This window comes from Quercus robur, chromosome 11, assembly GCF_932294415.1.
Source record: "Quercus robur chromosome 11, dhQueRobu3.1, whole genome shotgun sequence".
NCBI lineage: Eukaryota > Viridiplantae > Streptophyta > Magnoliopsida > Fagales > Fagaceae > Quercus > Quercus robur.
In genome coordinates, this window is record NC_065544.1 from 4,789,099 (window position 1) to 4,804,207 (window position 15,109).

Genomic DNA, 15,109 nt, shown 5'->3' on the forward strand with positions numbered 1-15,109 from the left:
ATTGCAAAGAAAGCAATTTTGCTAATAGTAGTCTCTTATGGTTTGTTTGGATTGAGGGGAAAAGAGAGAGAGAGTATAGGGGAGTTGGCAGGAAATTAGCCTAATTTCGGGCCAACTCTACTTTACTCCCCTTGCTCTCTCCCCTCTCAATCCAAATAGGCCATTAGATCCATCCTTTTGTATCTTGTGTGTACTTAATGGGAGGCAAGGTCTACCTGCGAGTAGACTTGTTGGTACTAATGATAGAGTTTGGGCCCTTGGCTTTGGTTCCAGTATTGTCCTGCATTCAAGCAAGTATTTTAGAAAGAATGACTCGGTTTTATACTTTTATGTAGCTACTATAGCTCCTCTCTTATGTTGCTTGGAAATGACGAAGCCTTTTTCAAGAGGGTTTCACCATTAAAATTGAACTAGACCCCTTCCCTCTACCTCCATTCAATCTTAATCTTGTTGCATAAATGCACTATTAGACCGAGGATGCCCTCAATGATCCCTTCCTCTCCCATAAAGGCTTTCATCTGCACTAGCACTAGTATGAGAAAGACTTGGTATGTAATCCATGCCCTTGTTTTGGCTATAGTCCATTAGCAAGCGAGTGAGGGTAACTGTTTCTTCTATTTATTTAGTAAGGATATACACGCATTATGAGGAGTTTCTATTTTCCGTTCATTAATATGAACATTTTATATCTGTTCTTATTTTCTCTACCTGCTTTAGAACATTCACAGCAGGGTTGCTAAAATGATTAAATAGTCATTTTAGCAATCAAGGCACTTAAAACAGATACTACATCAAAGAAGGTAAAGTTAAAAAAAATTTAGTGTGCTACAGTGAGCTATTATCTCTAGCAGCTCATCGTAGCCAGATGTTAAAGGAAAAAAGAATTTTTTGTTACCCACATGTATAAACCTCATCTCACAGACTCACACATAGACAAGCCACCACAGCTCCTGCCCTCTCTCTCTCTAGTCGTCTCTCTCTCTTTCTCTTTCTCTCTACCTCCCCATCTCCCTCTTTCTCACTCAGGGTTCTAGGTTGATTTCCTAGATTGTGACGTCCTATGGATCCAAACCGGTCTGAATGCCCACAAAGCCCATCATCACCTTCTGCCTTTTCTTCATATTTGGATCTACGCCAATTCCATCGCCATCGCTGACGACTCCATCTCCAACTCGCTCCTAGAAGACTTGGATCAAGCTTGGCTTAACATTTGCACATTTTTTGTGGGGCGCGATGAGAAGCCGGCTAGACCGATGAAAAGGCAGTTGACGAGGATAATGCTAGTCAATCTACGCAAGGAGGCTGGCGAAGGGCAGTTTTGCGTGTGGAACAACTTGGGCGATGAAGGCATGGTGGTGGTGGTGGTGTGAATCTAGAATCAAAGTCTAGGAGGAGTAGAAGGGTGCATGGGGTTCATGGGTCGGTGATGGTGCTTTGTGGATTGATGATGATGGTTCGTGGGGGTTTCGATTCGTAGGTTGTAGGTAACGGTTGTATACTGTGTTGGGATATATTATTTTATTGTGTTGTTATATTATTTATTGTAGGTTAAAATTGAATATTTAATGTTAATATGTTGTAAAATGAGTTATTAAAATAGATAAAGTAGGTTTTTGAGTGTCTGAAAACTATATTTTTTGAAACCTTGCTGCGAATGTTTCTAGTATATATATACTTATATAGTATCTATCTTCAGTTAAAAATAAAAAAGTCTCGGACCTCTTTTGGCTAAGATCAATGTAGTATCTTCACTAAAAATAAAAAAAATAAATAAAAAAATAAAAAATTGTGTGCAGCAATCAGCAGCAAAAGTGATATCAGTTGCCAGGCTCAAGTAAAAGACCGCCTGACGATGCCTATTCTTATTGACAGAAAAATTGGGATGGGAATATTTATTTCTTCCTTAATGAAATACAGTAGGTTATGTCCGTCAATGATACCACCGCCTATAGTTCTTGCTTCCTACACTCCTATTCATGATTCGGAACTAATTTCCTTTCACTTTTCGGAAACCGAACTTGAATTGCAAGTAAAAAAAAAAATCGTAACCTAAGCCTTAAAACAATAATAAAAAAGAAATCTCTCTCCTTCTATTCCTAATCCTATTCGGAACAGTTCTCCTCACACGTTTTGGAAACAAATTCATCTATCTTGCCTTTATATAAACACACATACTTCAGGGCCTAACAATCAATCTAAAGCTATTCTTCTTCTCACTGCCTTGCCCTCAAAACAAATTCCAAGAAACTCATCGCTGTGTTGTTCATCGATCCTCCCCATGGATCAATTTACTCATCATAGACTTCACACCCGCTTTCCACAAACTTATCAATGTTACCCTCTCTCATACTGCAACAAATCCCATCTAGAAAACGGTGGCAGAATCATCATGCCTGCCTCAGCTCTCAGTTTCCTTGCATTCACAGTTTTCAAAAACCCCATGATGTTCAAGTTAACCAACCCAAAAAATGGGGAACTCACGCATTGTGGAGTCGAGGAGTTTGATGCCCCGGAGGATTTTGTTTTCATGCCAAACTGGATGATGGAGCACTTGGAATTAGAAAAAGGAGACCCTGTCAATGTCAAAAGCATACGTTTGAAGAAAGGAACTTACGTGAAGTTACAACCTCATACTAAGGATTTCTTGGAGATTTCCAACCCTAGAGCCGTTTTGGAAATAACACTGAGGAACTTCTTTTGTTTGACAAAGGGTGATACCATCATGATCATGTATAATGACAAGAATTTTTACATTGATGTGATTGAAACAGCACCGTCTGATGCTATAAGTATTTTTGAGACAGACTGTGTGGTTGACTTTGCTCCACCTTTGGATTACCAAGGACCAGAAACACCAGTAGTGAAGGATGTCATGGCTACGAAGAAAGTTGAGGAGCAAGCAGTAGAGGATGATGTGAAGTTTGAACCTTTTTGTGGCGAAGCAAGGCGCTTGGATGGGAGATTTTCAATGGAGTCAGTTGTATCAGATTGCTCTGCCAGGTTGAAGCAAATTTCTGTAGATGAAGTTAATGAGAAAAGCAAGGCTACTCAGTCCAACTTGAGAAGTAAACCAGGAAAGCTAGTCTTTGGTTCTAATAAGGAATTGGAAAAGAACTCTAAAGAAGAAGCGGCATTAAAGAAAGGAGATGAAAAGTTCCAACCATTCACCGGTAGGAGTTACAGGCTGATAGACTAGTATTAGTTTTCGAAGTTATTAAATTTTTAGTGTTTTTTTTAAAGGTAACCAACAAAAGTAGAGATAACCAATGAGAAAGACATATAATGTGTGGCTTTTTTCTGTTTTGATTCTAGTTTAATATGTAAGTTTCAATGATGAAGCATTGATTTTTAGTCATGGAATTATTGTTTACTAAATGGGAGAATGGATGCTGGATTGCTATTTACTATGTTGTGTCACACTATTAATATACTTACTATTATTTTTGAATGAAACATCAAATCAATCAATTAATCAAGAATATATATATAAAAGTGGAGACCTCATGTGGGAAAACATAAGATTCTGGCAAGTGACACATTTTATGTAAAAAAAATTGAAATATTCTGAAATACCACATTAGAGACAAGAACAAATTAACTAATGACATTTTGTTTCATTTGGTTCAATATTTCAAGACTTTTCTAATTAACAAAAAATATTTTCTGTATCTTTTAGTTGAATGTTTCAAAACTTTTTATCCCTCACACATACACACAAAACTCTTGCACTATTTTCACCTCTTGCACTTCTATTCCTTTATATATACCTACCCATAGCTCTTCATGCCATCTTATGTCAAATACACACAAGCAAAAAATAATGTCATTTACCTTCAATCTTTTGATGACACCTACCTAGCTATAACATTGTTGTCTCATCTAATTTTAACCTATATGAGTTAGTTACAACTAAGGAAGGGGGGTTTGCATTTTATATTGCATAACAATGGCAATTACGATTTTGATGTTAAGGTTGGACGTTGTGGATTTGTGCGTTTTGTAATTAATGTGATTGAGTGTGGGTGTTTGGAATATGTATTTTGTTTTAAATTAAGGAGAAAGAGAAATATACATTCTATATCAACTTTTATTCTATAATATTCCTCCAAAGTAGTTGTTGTTGTTGTTGTTGTTGTTTTTTTTTTTTTTTTTTTTTTTTTTTTTTTTAAATTTCTTATTACTTCCATTGAATAATTATAATAGATATGTGTGTGTAATTATAAATTTTTTTTTTTTTTTTTTAATTTGGGTGATGAACTTATTTCTAATAAACTTCTATAACAATTATGCTATAATACATATATAACATTCTTCAAAACCATCTTACATAAAACATTACAACATTATCTGTGCATCGCATAGGTAACTTATTAGTTAAGTAGAGATGTGGGGCCAAATTTTCCATATAACACCCATTTTCAAACATATTCGTTAGTTAGCATAGTTTCCAAACTTATTAGCAAACTAACATATCGAGTCTATCAAACTCGAGTTCATTGTAGCAAATTGAGAATCTAATATTCGAGTTCCTACTCTACACAAATTAAAAAAAAAAAAAAAGGAAATGAAAAAGAAATAAAGGAAAACGAAACCTTTGCCTAATTAGGAAGGAAAACTTCTGCACAAATTCTTTGCCTGGAACCTTCACTTGGAGCCTTCGCCACCCTCGGCGCCTGGATTTAGTCCCAGCTGAGGGGTTTGGGTTAGGGAGATCTGGGTTTGTGGGTTCAATTCGAGCCTCCGTTTCCTGGATTTCGAGCTGCCGCCTGGAGCCTTCTTTGTTTTTGATCTCTCTAGGTTTGGCTTTGTTGTTGATCATGTTTCTATTTTTTATCTGGGTTTGGCTTCGTTGTTGATCTTTCAATTTGCCTTCATTGTTTTTGTTGATCGTGTTTCTGTTTTTATCTAGGTTTGGCTTTGTTGGTTCTATTTTTGATCTCTTTGTTTCTTTATGGAATTCAAGTCTTAAAGACTTGAGTTCCACGTGGATAATTTTCCAACTTCAGTCTGTAAGACTACAATAAACTCGAGTCTAAAATACTTGAGATATTAGTTTGCTAATAAGTTTGGAAATGATGCTAACTAACAATTTTGTTTCAAACATGGTGTTATATGGCAAATTTGTCCAAAGATGCGGTATTATTGATATTTTTAAAAAAAGAGAGGCATAGATTCTTTAATTAGTTGGATAATTAATTGTTCAAGCTTTTCAATTCTTTCACAAGTTGAAGTAACATTTCTAAGGATTATTACAGAACACTACCAAGTTCTAGCTAGATAGTGCTCTACCAACCGCCTTCTTGATAGGATTAGATAAGCCTTCTTCCAAAATTATTTACATGAATGTGATCTTTATTGAAAAATCATAAAGAGGGCATGTTCATGTTAAAAATAACTAGATTTTAAATCCACAAAACCAAATGAACAAAGGATCTTTAACACTCTCTAGAATTACTAGCATATATTTGTAACAAAATAAAGGAGTAGACCACACCTGATTAAAGGCTCTCCATGAGAGCAAAAGCAAGAAGCTACCTGATGAGGAGCCATGCTAACGAGAGGAGTAAGCTAAAGTTCCTGCAAGGTCAAGAATGGTTGTGTGTGTGTGATAGAAAAGAAGGAGAGCTACTACACCTCTTCCCTTGCTTCTCTCTTCACATTCGGGTAAGGCAACCATCAAGATACTAATACAATATGTGTAATCTTTATATATGGGTGTTGAGAGTATCACAATGTACTGGTTTTAAATTTTTAATGGGCCAAACTCATACCTTAGCAAGTAGAGGGCAGGGACCTTTCCATGGTGAGTACTTAAAATGCAAGCCCGTCCCATCAAAGGTTGTCTTTAGCCAAATAAATTACAAAATAATAAATCCATACCATTAAATAATAAGGTGCACCAAAATAACTCAATAATGACCATCCTAGTTGCAGACTCGCGCGTTACTTAAGAATAAATAGTTATTTTGTAATTGTAATTGTAATATAATGTATAATTTGTTCTCTCTAAAAATTAAACAATTGCTATTCGGTCCAATTAAGTCTACTTTAGATCACTTTGGTTCCATTCGGTCCAATTTGGTCTACTCAGTCAATTTCGGTCCATTTTGGACACATTGGGACTTAAATTGATTCTTCTGTAGGTTGCCTTTTTCAAGTTTAGCTCAAAAATTCTTTTTTTTTTTTTTCTTAATTTTTGGGTTGAAAAGTATGAGATTTTGTTATATCTAGGCTAAACTTTTTAGTTTTGAATTAAAAAATACAAATAAAATAAACATTAGAAATTAGAAATATGAGCCCTAAAAATGCAATAAAAATGATAAATATTCAAAAGTATTATTCAGTCCACATCAGTCCATGTTGGTACATTCTGCCCACTTTGGTTCTATTCGATCCACATTGGTCTTATTCGGTCCAATTTGTCCACTTGGTCCTATTCGGTCCACTATGGTCCTATTTGTTCTACTCCGTCCACATTGGTCCACTCTGTCCTATTCATTTTACTTTGGTCCTATTTGGTCCACCTTGTTCCCATTCAGACCTATTTTGTCCATTCGGTCCACTTTTTTCCATTGGTCCATTGTGTTCACTTTGGTCCATTTTTGTACACTTGCATATAGGGAAAAGACATGTTTAGGTTAAAAGTACATATTCTAAATCCAAATTTAATATATATATATATATATATATATATATATATATATATATTTCTCTCTCTCTCTCTCTCTCTCAAATTTGTAATATCTAAAATCTTAAGCATATCATTTATTGTTACTACACTTTTGTTGAGCCATATTAACATAGCATTTTAGTCCACTTCGGTCCAGCTAAATTTAAGTGAAAGTATTTCTAAACATTAAGGCTATGAATATACAAATCTAATATTTATGGTAGTTACTCATTTATTTTAACATCATTACTTTTAAATGAATTGCAAGAGGACGATTATACATTCAAGCTAAAAATAATAAAATAAATAAATAAACAAATGTGTGTGTGTGTGTGTGTAACTGGATCGAATTGACCAAATTGGATCAAATATATTGAAGTGGACTGAAGCAGCTCCTTCTACCACTTTTAACTAAGTAGATTCATAACTAAGCAGCTCCTTCTACCACTTTTAACAGAAGTCTAATGGGACAAGTGTCTAAGGAGAGTCTGGAGGATTGTAGATGGAGGATTAGGATGCAATAAGCTTAGGAGTATATAGAGGAAGAGAACTTCCAGATGAAGGGATCCGAAAAAAATCAAGGCAAGGAGATATGAACAAGAACAGTGATAGAAAGAAAGAGAGAGAACAGTGTACATCCTTACATAAGAACATTGTCCTCGGGTGAGCTTGTAAAGAACCATCTATATAATTAATCTTTGACTTCCATTCATTCCTCCCCCGTTTGAATCCTTGGGCTAAGCCCAACTTGTTTTATCCCACTTTCTTTACAAATATTTATTGGTTTGGGTCTAGCTGGATAGCACAAATTTCACTATTCTAAATGGGTTTGGGCCACCTGATTTTCGTGCCCTTACAATCCCCTTAATTATCAATCTCATAGTATTATTATTAGAACACATTAAACCCCAAACTTTTATATAAGTCACCTTAATTAAATCCATACCTTCATAGATGTGCATTTCATTTGTAAGGGTAGGATTTGTTGTGGTTTTATTTTTTATTACATAAAGCTACAAGTATGAAAATTTGAGATTTAATGTGACCAAATGATAAAACTGTAGGATTTTTTTTTTTTTTTTTACTTCCCCCGTTTATATATATATATATATATATAGATATTAAAAAAACCACTAAAATCAACCTACAATGTAGAAACAATTAAATAAAATTATTGAGCATTACCCATATAAATACAATCCAAATGCTTAAAAACAGAAAAAGAGTGTACTAGCATTAAATAAATAAAAAAACTTACAAAAATAAAATAAAATCAAATCAAATTTAAAGTACAGTTTTTAACCCTGAAAATTTGAATTGTTTTTATTCTTACCATTCATCTTTGCTTTACCTTTCTGTTCTACTATTTACTTTCAATTTTTTTTTTTTTTTTGCTAAAACTATTTACCTTTCAAATGGACTAACCCTATGTTTGGTTGGGGTGATTTTAGGGAGGATGGAAAATGAAGAAGAGAAAAGTTGAGAGAAAATGATGTTTTTGGTTGTTTGGTTGAAGGTGGAAAAGAGGAGAGATTTTGGTGGGGTCCACAAGTTCTCTCCCCCCTTCAAAATACAATCTCTCCAAATTGAAGTGAAAAGTGAGAAAAATATTTGAACAAAATTGCCCCCACCTCTTTTAATGCTTTTGGCTTTTTTTTTTTTTTTTTCTTTGGTTTTGTTAGGACGTGGTGAGTTCTTCTTATTTTCCTTTTTTTTTTTAATTTTTTAATTTATTTTTTCTAAGAAAACACTTTTGGACGATTTCTTATGTTTTTTTTGAAATGTCCGCTTTCATTTATATACAATTTTTTTAAAAAGTATAATATATTACTTTTTGTTTTATTTAAGAGGGATATGATGGTTGATTTATACAAACCTTCTTTTCAACTAAGGCTGTGTTTGAATTGGGTGAAAACCAATTTCAGAAACCATTTTCCGTAAAATCCATGTGTTTGGCTGTCACGGAAAACACTATTTTCCGGAAAATGATTTCCAGTTGACCACTAATTTCACCTTTGACCCGGAAATGAATTTCTCCCCTCATTTTCACTTCAATTCACTTCCGGGTCTTGCAAAACGCAGAGAGAGGGAGAGAAAAAACAGAAAACACAACACGAGAGCGAGAGAGAAAGAACAAAAAAAAACAATCGAAGAACACAACAGCTAACGAGCGAGATCAAGTGCGAACGAGATCAAGCCAACGAACGAGATCGAAGCCAACGAGCGAGATCAAGTGCGAGAGCTCCGATCGATCCAGCCACCCAGAGCTCCGATCCGGCCAACGAGTGAGAGAAAGAACAAGAGCCAACGATCCACAAACCGACACCGATCTACCTCACACCGGTCACGCCAAGCTCTGCCAGACGATCACCGCGCCAAACGCCGCAGACCCACGGTGAGTGACAGCTCAAACTCACACCGATCCAGACCAAGGCACCCGATCCAGCTCAGCCAGTCGATCACCGGTCCAGGCACTCCGATCACCGAGCCAAACACAGACTCACGGTGAGTTTTCCAGAACCGGTTGACCGCCACACACTCACCTCACCTCCGACCCACACGTCCGATCCACACACTCACTCACCTTCGATCCACTCACCTCACCGGTCCAGCCCATCCTCCCGATCTGATCTCTGAAATATATATATATATATATATATTTATTTATTTATTTGTTTATTTATATAAATATTTATATATTTATTTATATAAATATTTATATAATTATTTACATGTTTTTATTTATTAATTTTTTTATTATACATTGTTTATTAAACTATGTATTTGTGGGTAATGCATATCAAAATTTTGGGGCTTTTCTGATTGCAGGTTATTTATTAATTTTTTTAATTATCCATTGTTGATTAAACTGTGTATTTGTGGATTATGCATATGAAATTTTGGGGCTTTTCTGATTGCAGGTTATTTATCAATTTTTTTAATTATCCATTATTTATGAAACTGTGTATTTATGGGTGATGCATATGAAATTTTGGGGCTTTTCTGATTGCAGGTTATTCCCGATTGGTTTGTGGTCTGATTTTTTTTTTTATAGAATTTTGGGGCTTGACTGGTTATGCATGATTAGTTTTTGCTGTGATTTTTATTAGAATTTGGCTAGTTGGGTTATGTGTAGAAATTTTGCTGTGATTTTTTGTTTAATTTGGCTAGTTGGGTTATGTATAGAAATTTTGGAGCTTCACCCATGCTTGGTGTCATTATGTTCTTGCAGACCAATATGTGTGTGTTTAAACCTTAATTGAAGGTGCTTTGGGTATATAGGTGATTATAAATAGAATGCAATGTGATGGTGTTGTACTATATCAATGTGCAGTTATCAATGTGATGGTATTGTTATAGTGTAAATAGAATGCAATGTGATGGTTTGGATGTTATATGTTTGTGGCTGATTTTATTTATGGTGTAATCAATAGCATACTTGTTTACATACCTCTTAGACCACAATGTTTGTGATTTTGTTAGATGAAGAAAAAAACCAAAGCCGCAATTCTTGCCTCAGTTGCATCTGTCCTCCTTGTGGGGGTTGCATTGTTAAGGAAATTGTGACGTAGATGTAGACAATTGCCTAGGGTGCCTTATGTTAACCATGCCGTCGAGAGAGAGGAATACATAAATAGTGTTCTGCATGGAAGTGAGAGACATTGTGTGAATCAACTTAGGATGAAGCCTATAGCTTTCCACCACTTATGTCACATCCTCACTGAGGGGGAGCACGTACGTCCGACTATTCACATGTCTGTTACGGAGCAAGTGTTCATTTTCTTGCACATTATTGGTCATAATGTGAGGTTTCGTGTAATGGGTAGTCGGATCTATAGATCAACTGAGACTGTTCATAGATACTTCAAGGTCGTCCTTAGGGGGGTCCTGAAATTATATAGAGCTCTAATAAGACTGCGTAGCGAAGATACACCTCCAGAGATAAGGAATAGTAGAAGGTTTTACCCATATTTTAAGGTAAATATTGCGACTTGTGTATTTTTGTAAATTGTGAAGATTTATGTAATTTTAAACCATTATGTCTGTCGAAAATTAGAATTATGTTGGAGCAATAGATGGTACACATGTTCGTGTATCTGTGTCACCTGAAATACAAGGAAGATTTCGTGGTTACAAAGATGGAACCACGCAAAATGTGTTAGTTGCCATTAGTTTTGACTTAAAGTTCACTTATGTGTTGGCTGGATGGGAAGGCAGTGCACATGATTCACGTGTATTAAATGATGCATTTGCTAGGCCAGGGGGATTTTCAATTCCCGATGGTATTACACAATTACTTCACCTTTTTGGTTTATTAGTTTAATAAATATTGTGTGTTTTCCTCAGCATAGTAGTGATTTGGTTTTATTTTTTAATATATGTAGGTAAATATTATCTTGGTGATGCTGGGTATGGTAATAAAAATGGAATATTGTCACCATATCGGAGTGTACGATATCACTTGAAAGAGTTTGGTGATCGTCCTCCTGAGAATGCGCAAGAATTGTTCAACCTCTGACACTCTTCATTGAGAACTACTATTGAGCGAGGGTTTGGAGTGGTGAAAAAACGTTTTCGAGTGTTGGATGCAGAACCATATTGGTCTTTCCCAACCCAAGTGAAAGTAGTGTTAGCGTGTTGTGTGGTTCATAATCACATTATGGGGGTTGAACCAAATGACCATATTATGGAAGATGCAATGAACCAAGTAGAGTTTAGTGACCACCAACAAGAAACACAATCACGTCGGGAGTCCGTCGAAGATAGTAGATCATGGAATGCTAAGAGAGATGAAATATGCCAAGCCATGTGATCTGATTATATCAGGAGTGGAGAGTAGTACTTTATTTAGATTTCTATGATTGTAATGTGTTTTTTCTTTTTGTTTTTTTGTAAAGACAATGTATGTAATATAGACTTTTGGTGATGTAATGAAAAAATATTTTTAGCATTACATTGTTATTTGATGGTATTACATTGTCATTTCCATAGTTAGCATGTTCCATTCTGTTATGCACATTCATAAGCGTGGTTGTATGTGTGTTTGATTTGTTATTCATGTTCCGAGCGTAATTACTAAATGCTACTCTCACTATACTATTTTCATATGTAGTAATGTCAAAGGGCAAAGAAAAAGTTAGCGGCAGCAAGCAATTTAGGTGGCTGCCACCTATGCATGAGATGATGCTTAAGATACTTACAGAGGAGGCCGCAAAGGGCAATAAGCCCTCTAGTACTTTTAGGGCCGGCTCCTTTGCTCTTGTAGCGAAGGAGATAACGGCCCATTTCGGGGTTGAGTGCCACCCGTCCTATGTGGACAACCGGATGCGAACTTTAAGGTCCATGTGGGGAACTATTCAAGCTCTTAGAAAGAAGAGTGGATTCGGTTGGGACGAAAATCTGAAAATGATAACTTGCGACACTAAAACATACCAAGAAGAAGTTATGGTATGGCTTCCAACTATATTTTCTTAATATAGATAATAATATATGTTTTTGCCTTTTATATGAAATTTATAGTGTCATTCTTTTTAGGATTCCATTGCTTTTATAAGGTTTTCCAAACATAACTTTCATGTCACCTTACCTATGTATTATATCTATACATACCTATGTGTTTTCATCTATCTTATATGTGTATATGTGTCTGAGCTATAATTTTCTTTGGTTCTCGGTTTGGTTGCTAATAAAATGTTGGGAAAGTAAAGAAAAGATTGATACTTTCTTTTTAAGGTGATTTTTTTAATGGGTTTTTTTCAGCTATGACTTGGGAATAATAGGAAATTAAGGACCCACTGTTTTCTTTGATCTTTCTATTTGGTTGCTAGGAAAAAGTGAAGGAAAGAAAACAAAGTTTTTAACCAAAAGATTTGTGCTTGTTGTTCTAATTTTTTTTTCTTTTTTTTTTTTTTAATTGGGCTCTCTTAGCAGTGAAGTGTGCATAATAGTAACATAATGTATTGACTTGTTCCATCCTTATTTGAGAGTTTTTTTGCATTACTTGTTTGATTACTGAGAAAATGTAGGAAAAATTATGGAGTATTTGCTTTAATTGTTATTGCATAGTCTTTTATATTGAATTTATGAGTGAAGTTATTATTGCATTGTTATATACATTCCTTTCTCCCTTACAGGCACATCGGAAGCATGCAGAGTATCTGAACAAAAAAATTGAGTTTTACGATGAATTAGCGATTGTGGTGGGGAAAGACACAGCCACAGGTGGCTTTTCTAAGTCCTATGTGGATATAAAAAATGAGCCAGATAATGGGGATAGTGCAGAGTTTGTTGCAGATAATGTGGAGGAATGTGTGGTTGAAAAGGGGAAGAACTCAAATGAATCATCCACCACTGGGTCGGGAATTTCCAAGTCCCGCAAAAGAGGGCGTGCAGCTTCTAATGCTGATGATAGTGTGCTGACTGATCTGTCTGATCAGCTGAAGGAAATTGTTGTCGCTCTGAAAGAAATTAATCGAAGCCCGGTAGATTACACAACTTTGTATAATGAGGTAATGGCTATGATGGCGGATGGATATAGCGAAGATATGCTCGCTACTGCCTTCGACCATCTTTGTGAGAATGAGAAGATGGCACGTGGATTTTTAGCCAAGAATGCTAGGTTGAGGAAGCTGTGGTTAGATGGTTATTTTTTCTCACAAATTTGATTTGCTTATTTCATGTTGACTGTGATGGTAGATTTTGGAATTAACTTTTATTGTAGTATTAGTATTGACCTATGAATGTATTATATATGTACTCTTTTGTATTATTGAGACGATACAATTGCCCAAATTATGTATTTGTACTGTTCAGATACCACGAATATGTATCATTTTTGTATGCCATTGAGGTGTAATGCCAATGGTGAACGATTGATGTGGCTGTTTTTATATAAATATTATGGGTATATTCGAATGATTATGTTTGATGTTGAACCAAATGACCATAATTTTTGTATTGTTACAGATATGTATAGGGAATGCAGGTTCTTGAATTTTATCTATAAGAGCAAAATATAGCTTCAAACTAGTTATTTAAGCTCTAGCTCCAGCTCGATTAACGCCATGGTTTTGGTGAATTGGAGACTTATGATAGTTATGGTGATGTTGGTGCCTATCTTCTTTGCGTTTATTGGGCTTAGGATTATGCTTCGGCTCAGCTACTTTTTCCTTAATAGAATTGATCTTCTCCAATTCCTCCAAAACTTCATTCTCCAATACCTCCAAAACTTCATTCATGGATGGACGATTTTTTGGGTCAGATTCTAGATCATTTTCCGTAAAATGATCCAAACTATTTTCCGTAAAGTATTTTCCCAACCAAACATGGGAATTGATTTTCCGTAAAGTATTTTCCGTAAAATATTTGGACGAACCAAACACCGGAATTAATTTTCTGTAAAACAATTTCCGTAAAATATTTGGACGAATCAAACACCGAAATTGATTTTCCGTAAAACGATTTCCGAGACAGCCAAACACCCGAATACATTTTCCTTTTCCGGAAATTAGCATTTCCGGAAAATACATATTTTCCGGAAAACGTTTTCCAGCAACCAAACACAGCCTAAACCAAAAAGTTTTTCATTTTTTTACTTTTTGACCTTTTTAACCAAACACATTGGAAGAAAACTAAAAATTTTTCTATCCAGAAAAATTTTAATTTTAATTTTCAGTTTTCTCTTTGTGCGTCACGTGCAAGAGAAAGCCTACTGTATGTCTCTCAGACACAAAAAATAAAAGAGGAACAGTAATTCCAAAACCAGGGCGTTACACTTCTCCTCCTCGATGTGACAGTACTTCCTTGTAATGTCAATTTAGCTGTAGAACTGTGCTTCTAGTCTTGTCATGTCAATTTAGCTGTTGATCCACAGATATAGATGAGATACAGATGCAATACAATACGGATATAATGATACGTGAGTTCTTTAAATATTATGGTACAACATGCGGATAATGTTCTAACGCTCATGGGAAAATTATTAAGTGTTTTTTGTATTTCACTTTATACTTTATTGATTATGTATTCGATTTTTATTTTTTAAAAACTTTTATTAAGTTGTGATTGATAAAGCATAAAATTAATAAAACAAAAAAAAAGTGAGATAAAGAAATTTTATTCCTCCCAAACCACATTGACATGATGCTCTTTTTTTTTTTTTTTTTCAAATTTATGATGGATCCATTATAAATGCGAGAGAGCACCTACTAATTGCTTTTGGACATAAGGTTATGTTAAAGTATTGTGAATACTCTCGAACAATTGCAATGAAATCCCAAGGTTCAGGCTACTATCTCTTTCATCCTCATTATATTCATTGTTTCATCGGCTTACAAAGGTGCATTTCCTAAAACAAAATGCCATTAACAATGAAATCCCTTTCATACTCTCAAACAGTTGCAATGAAATCCCGATGATCAGGCTACTATTTCTTTCATC

The 15,109-nt window shown here is 35.1% G+C and overlaps 3 protein-coding genes across 10 annotated transcripts in view; 2 read left to right on the plus strand and 1 right to left on the minus strand.

Annotated features, from left to right (window-relative positions):
- Positions 1–15,109, minus strand: part of LOC126707074 (putative disease resistance protein RGA1) — a 134,053-nt gene that overhangs the window by 55,501 nt on the left and 63,443 nt on the right. The gene's annotated exons all lie outside the window — the stretch shown is intronic.
- The window catches only part of LOC126707076 (uncharacterized), an 88,847-nt gene that overhangs the window by 24,633 nt on the left and 49,105 nt on the right, over positions 1–15,109 (plus strand). The gene's annotated exons all lie outside the window — the stretch shown is intronic.
- Positions 2,337–3,352, plus strand: LOC126707081 (uncharacterized). The gene has a single exon (XM_050406688.1). It carries the CDS (start codon positions 2,390–2,392, stop codon positions 3,194–3,196), a length of 807 nt encoding a protein of 268 aa, XP_050262645.1. The 5' UTR covers positions 2,337–2,389; the 3' UTR covers positions 3,197–3,352.

Coding starts and splice junctions, on each gene's coding strand:
- LOC126707081 (XM_050406688.1), top strand. CDS start 2,390: ATGCCTGCCTCAGCTCTCAGTTTCCTTGCATTCACAGTTTTCAAAAAC.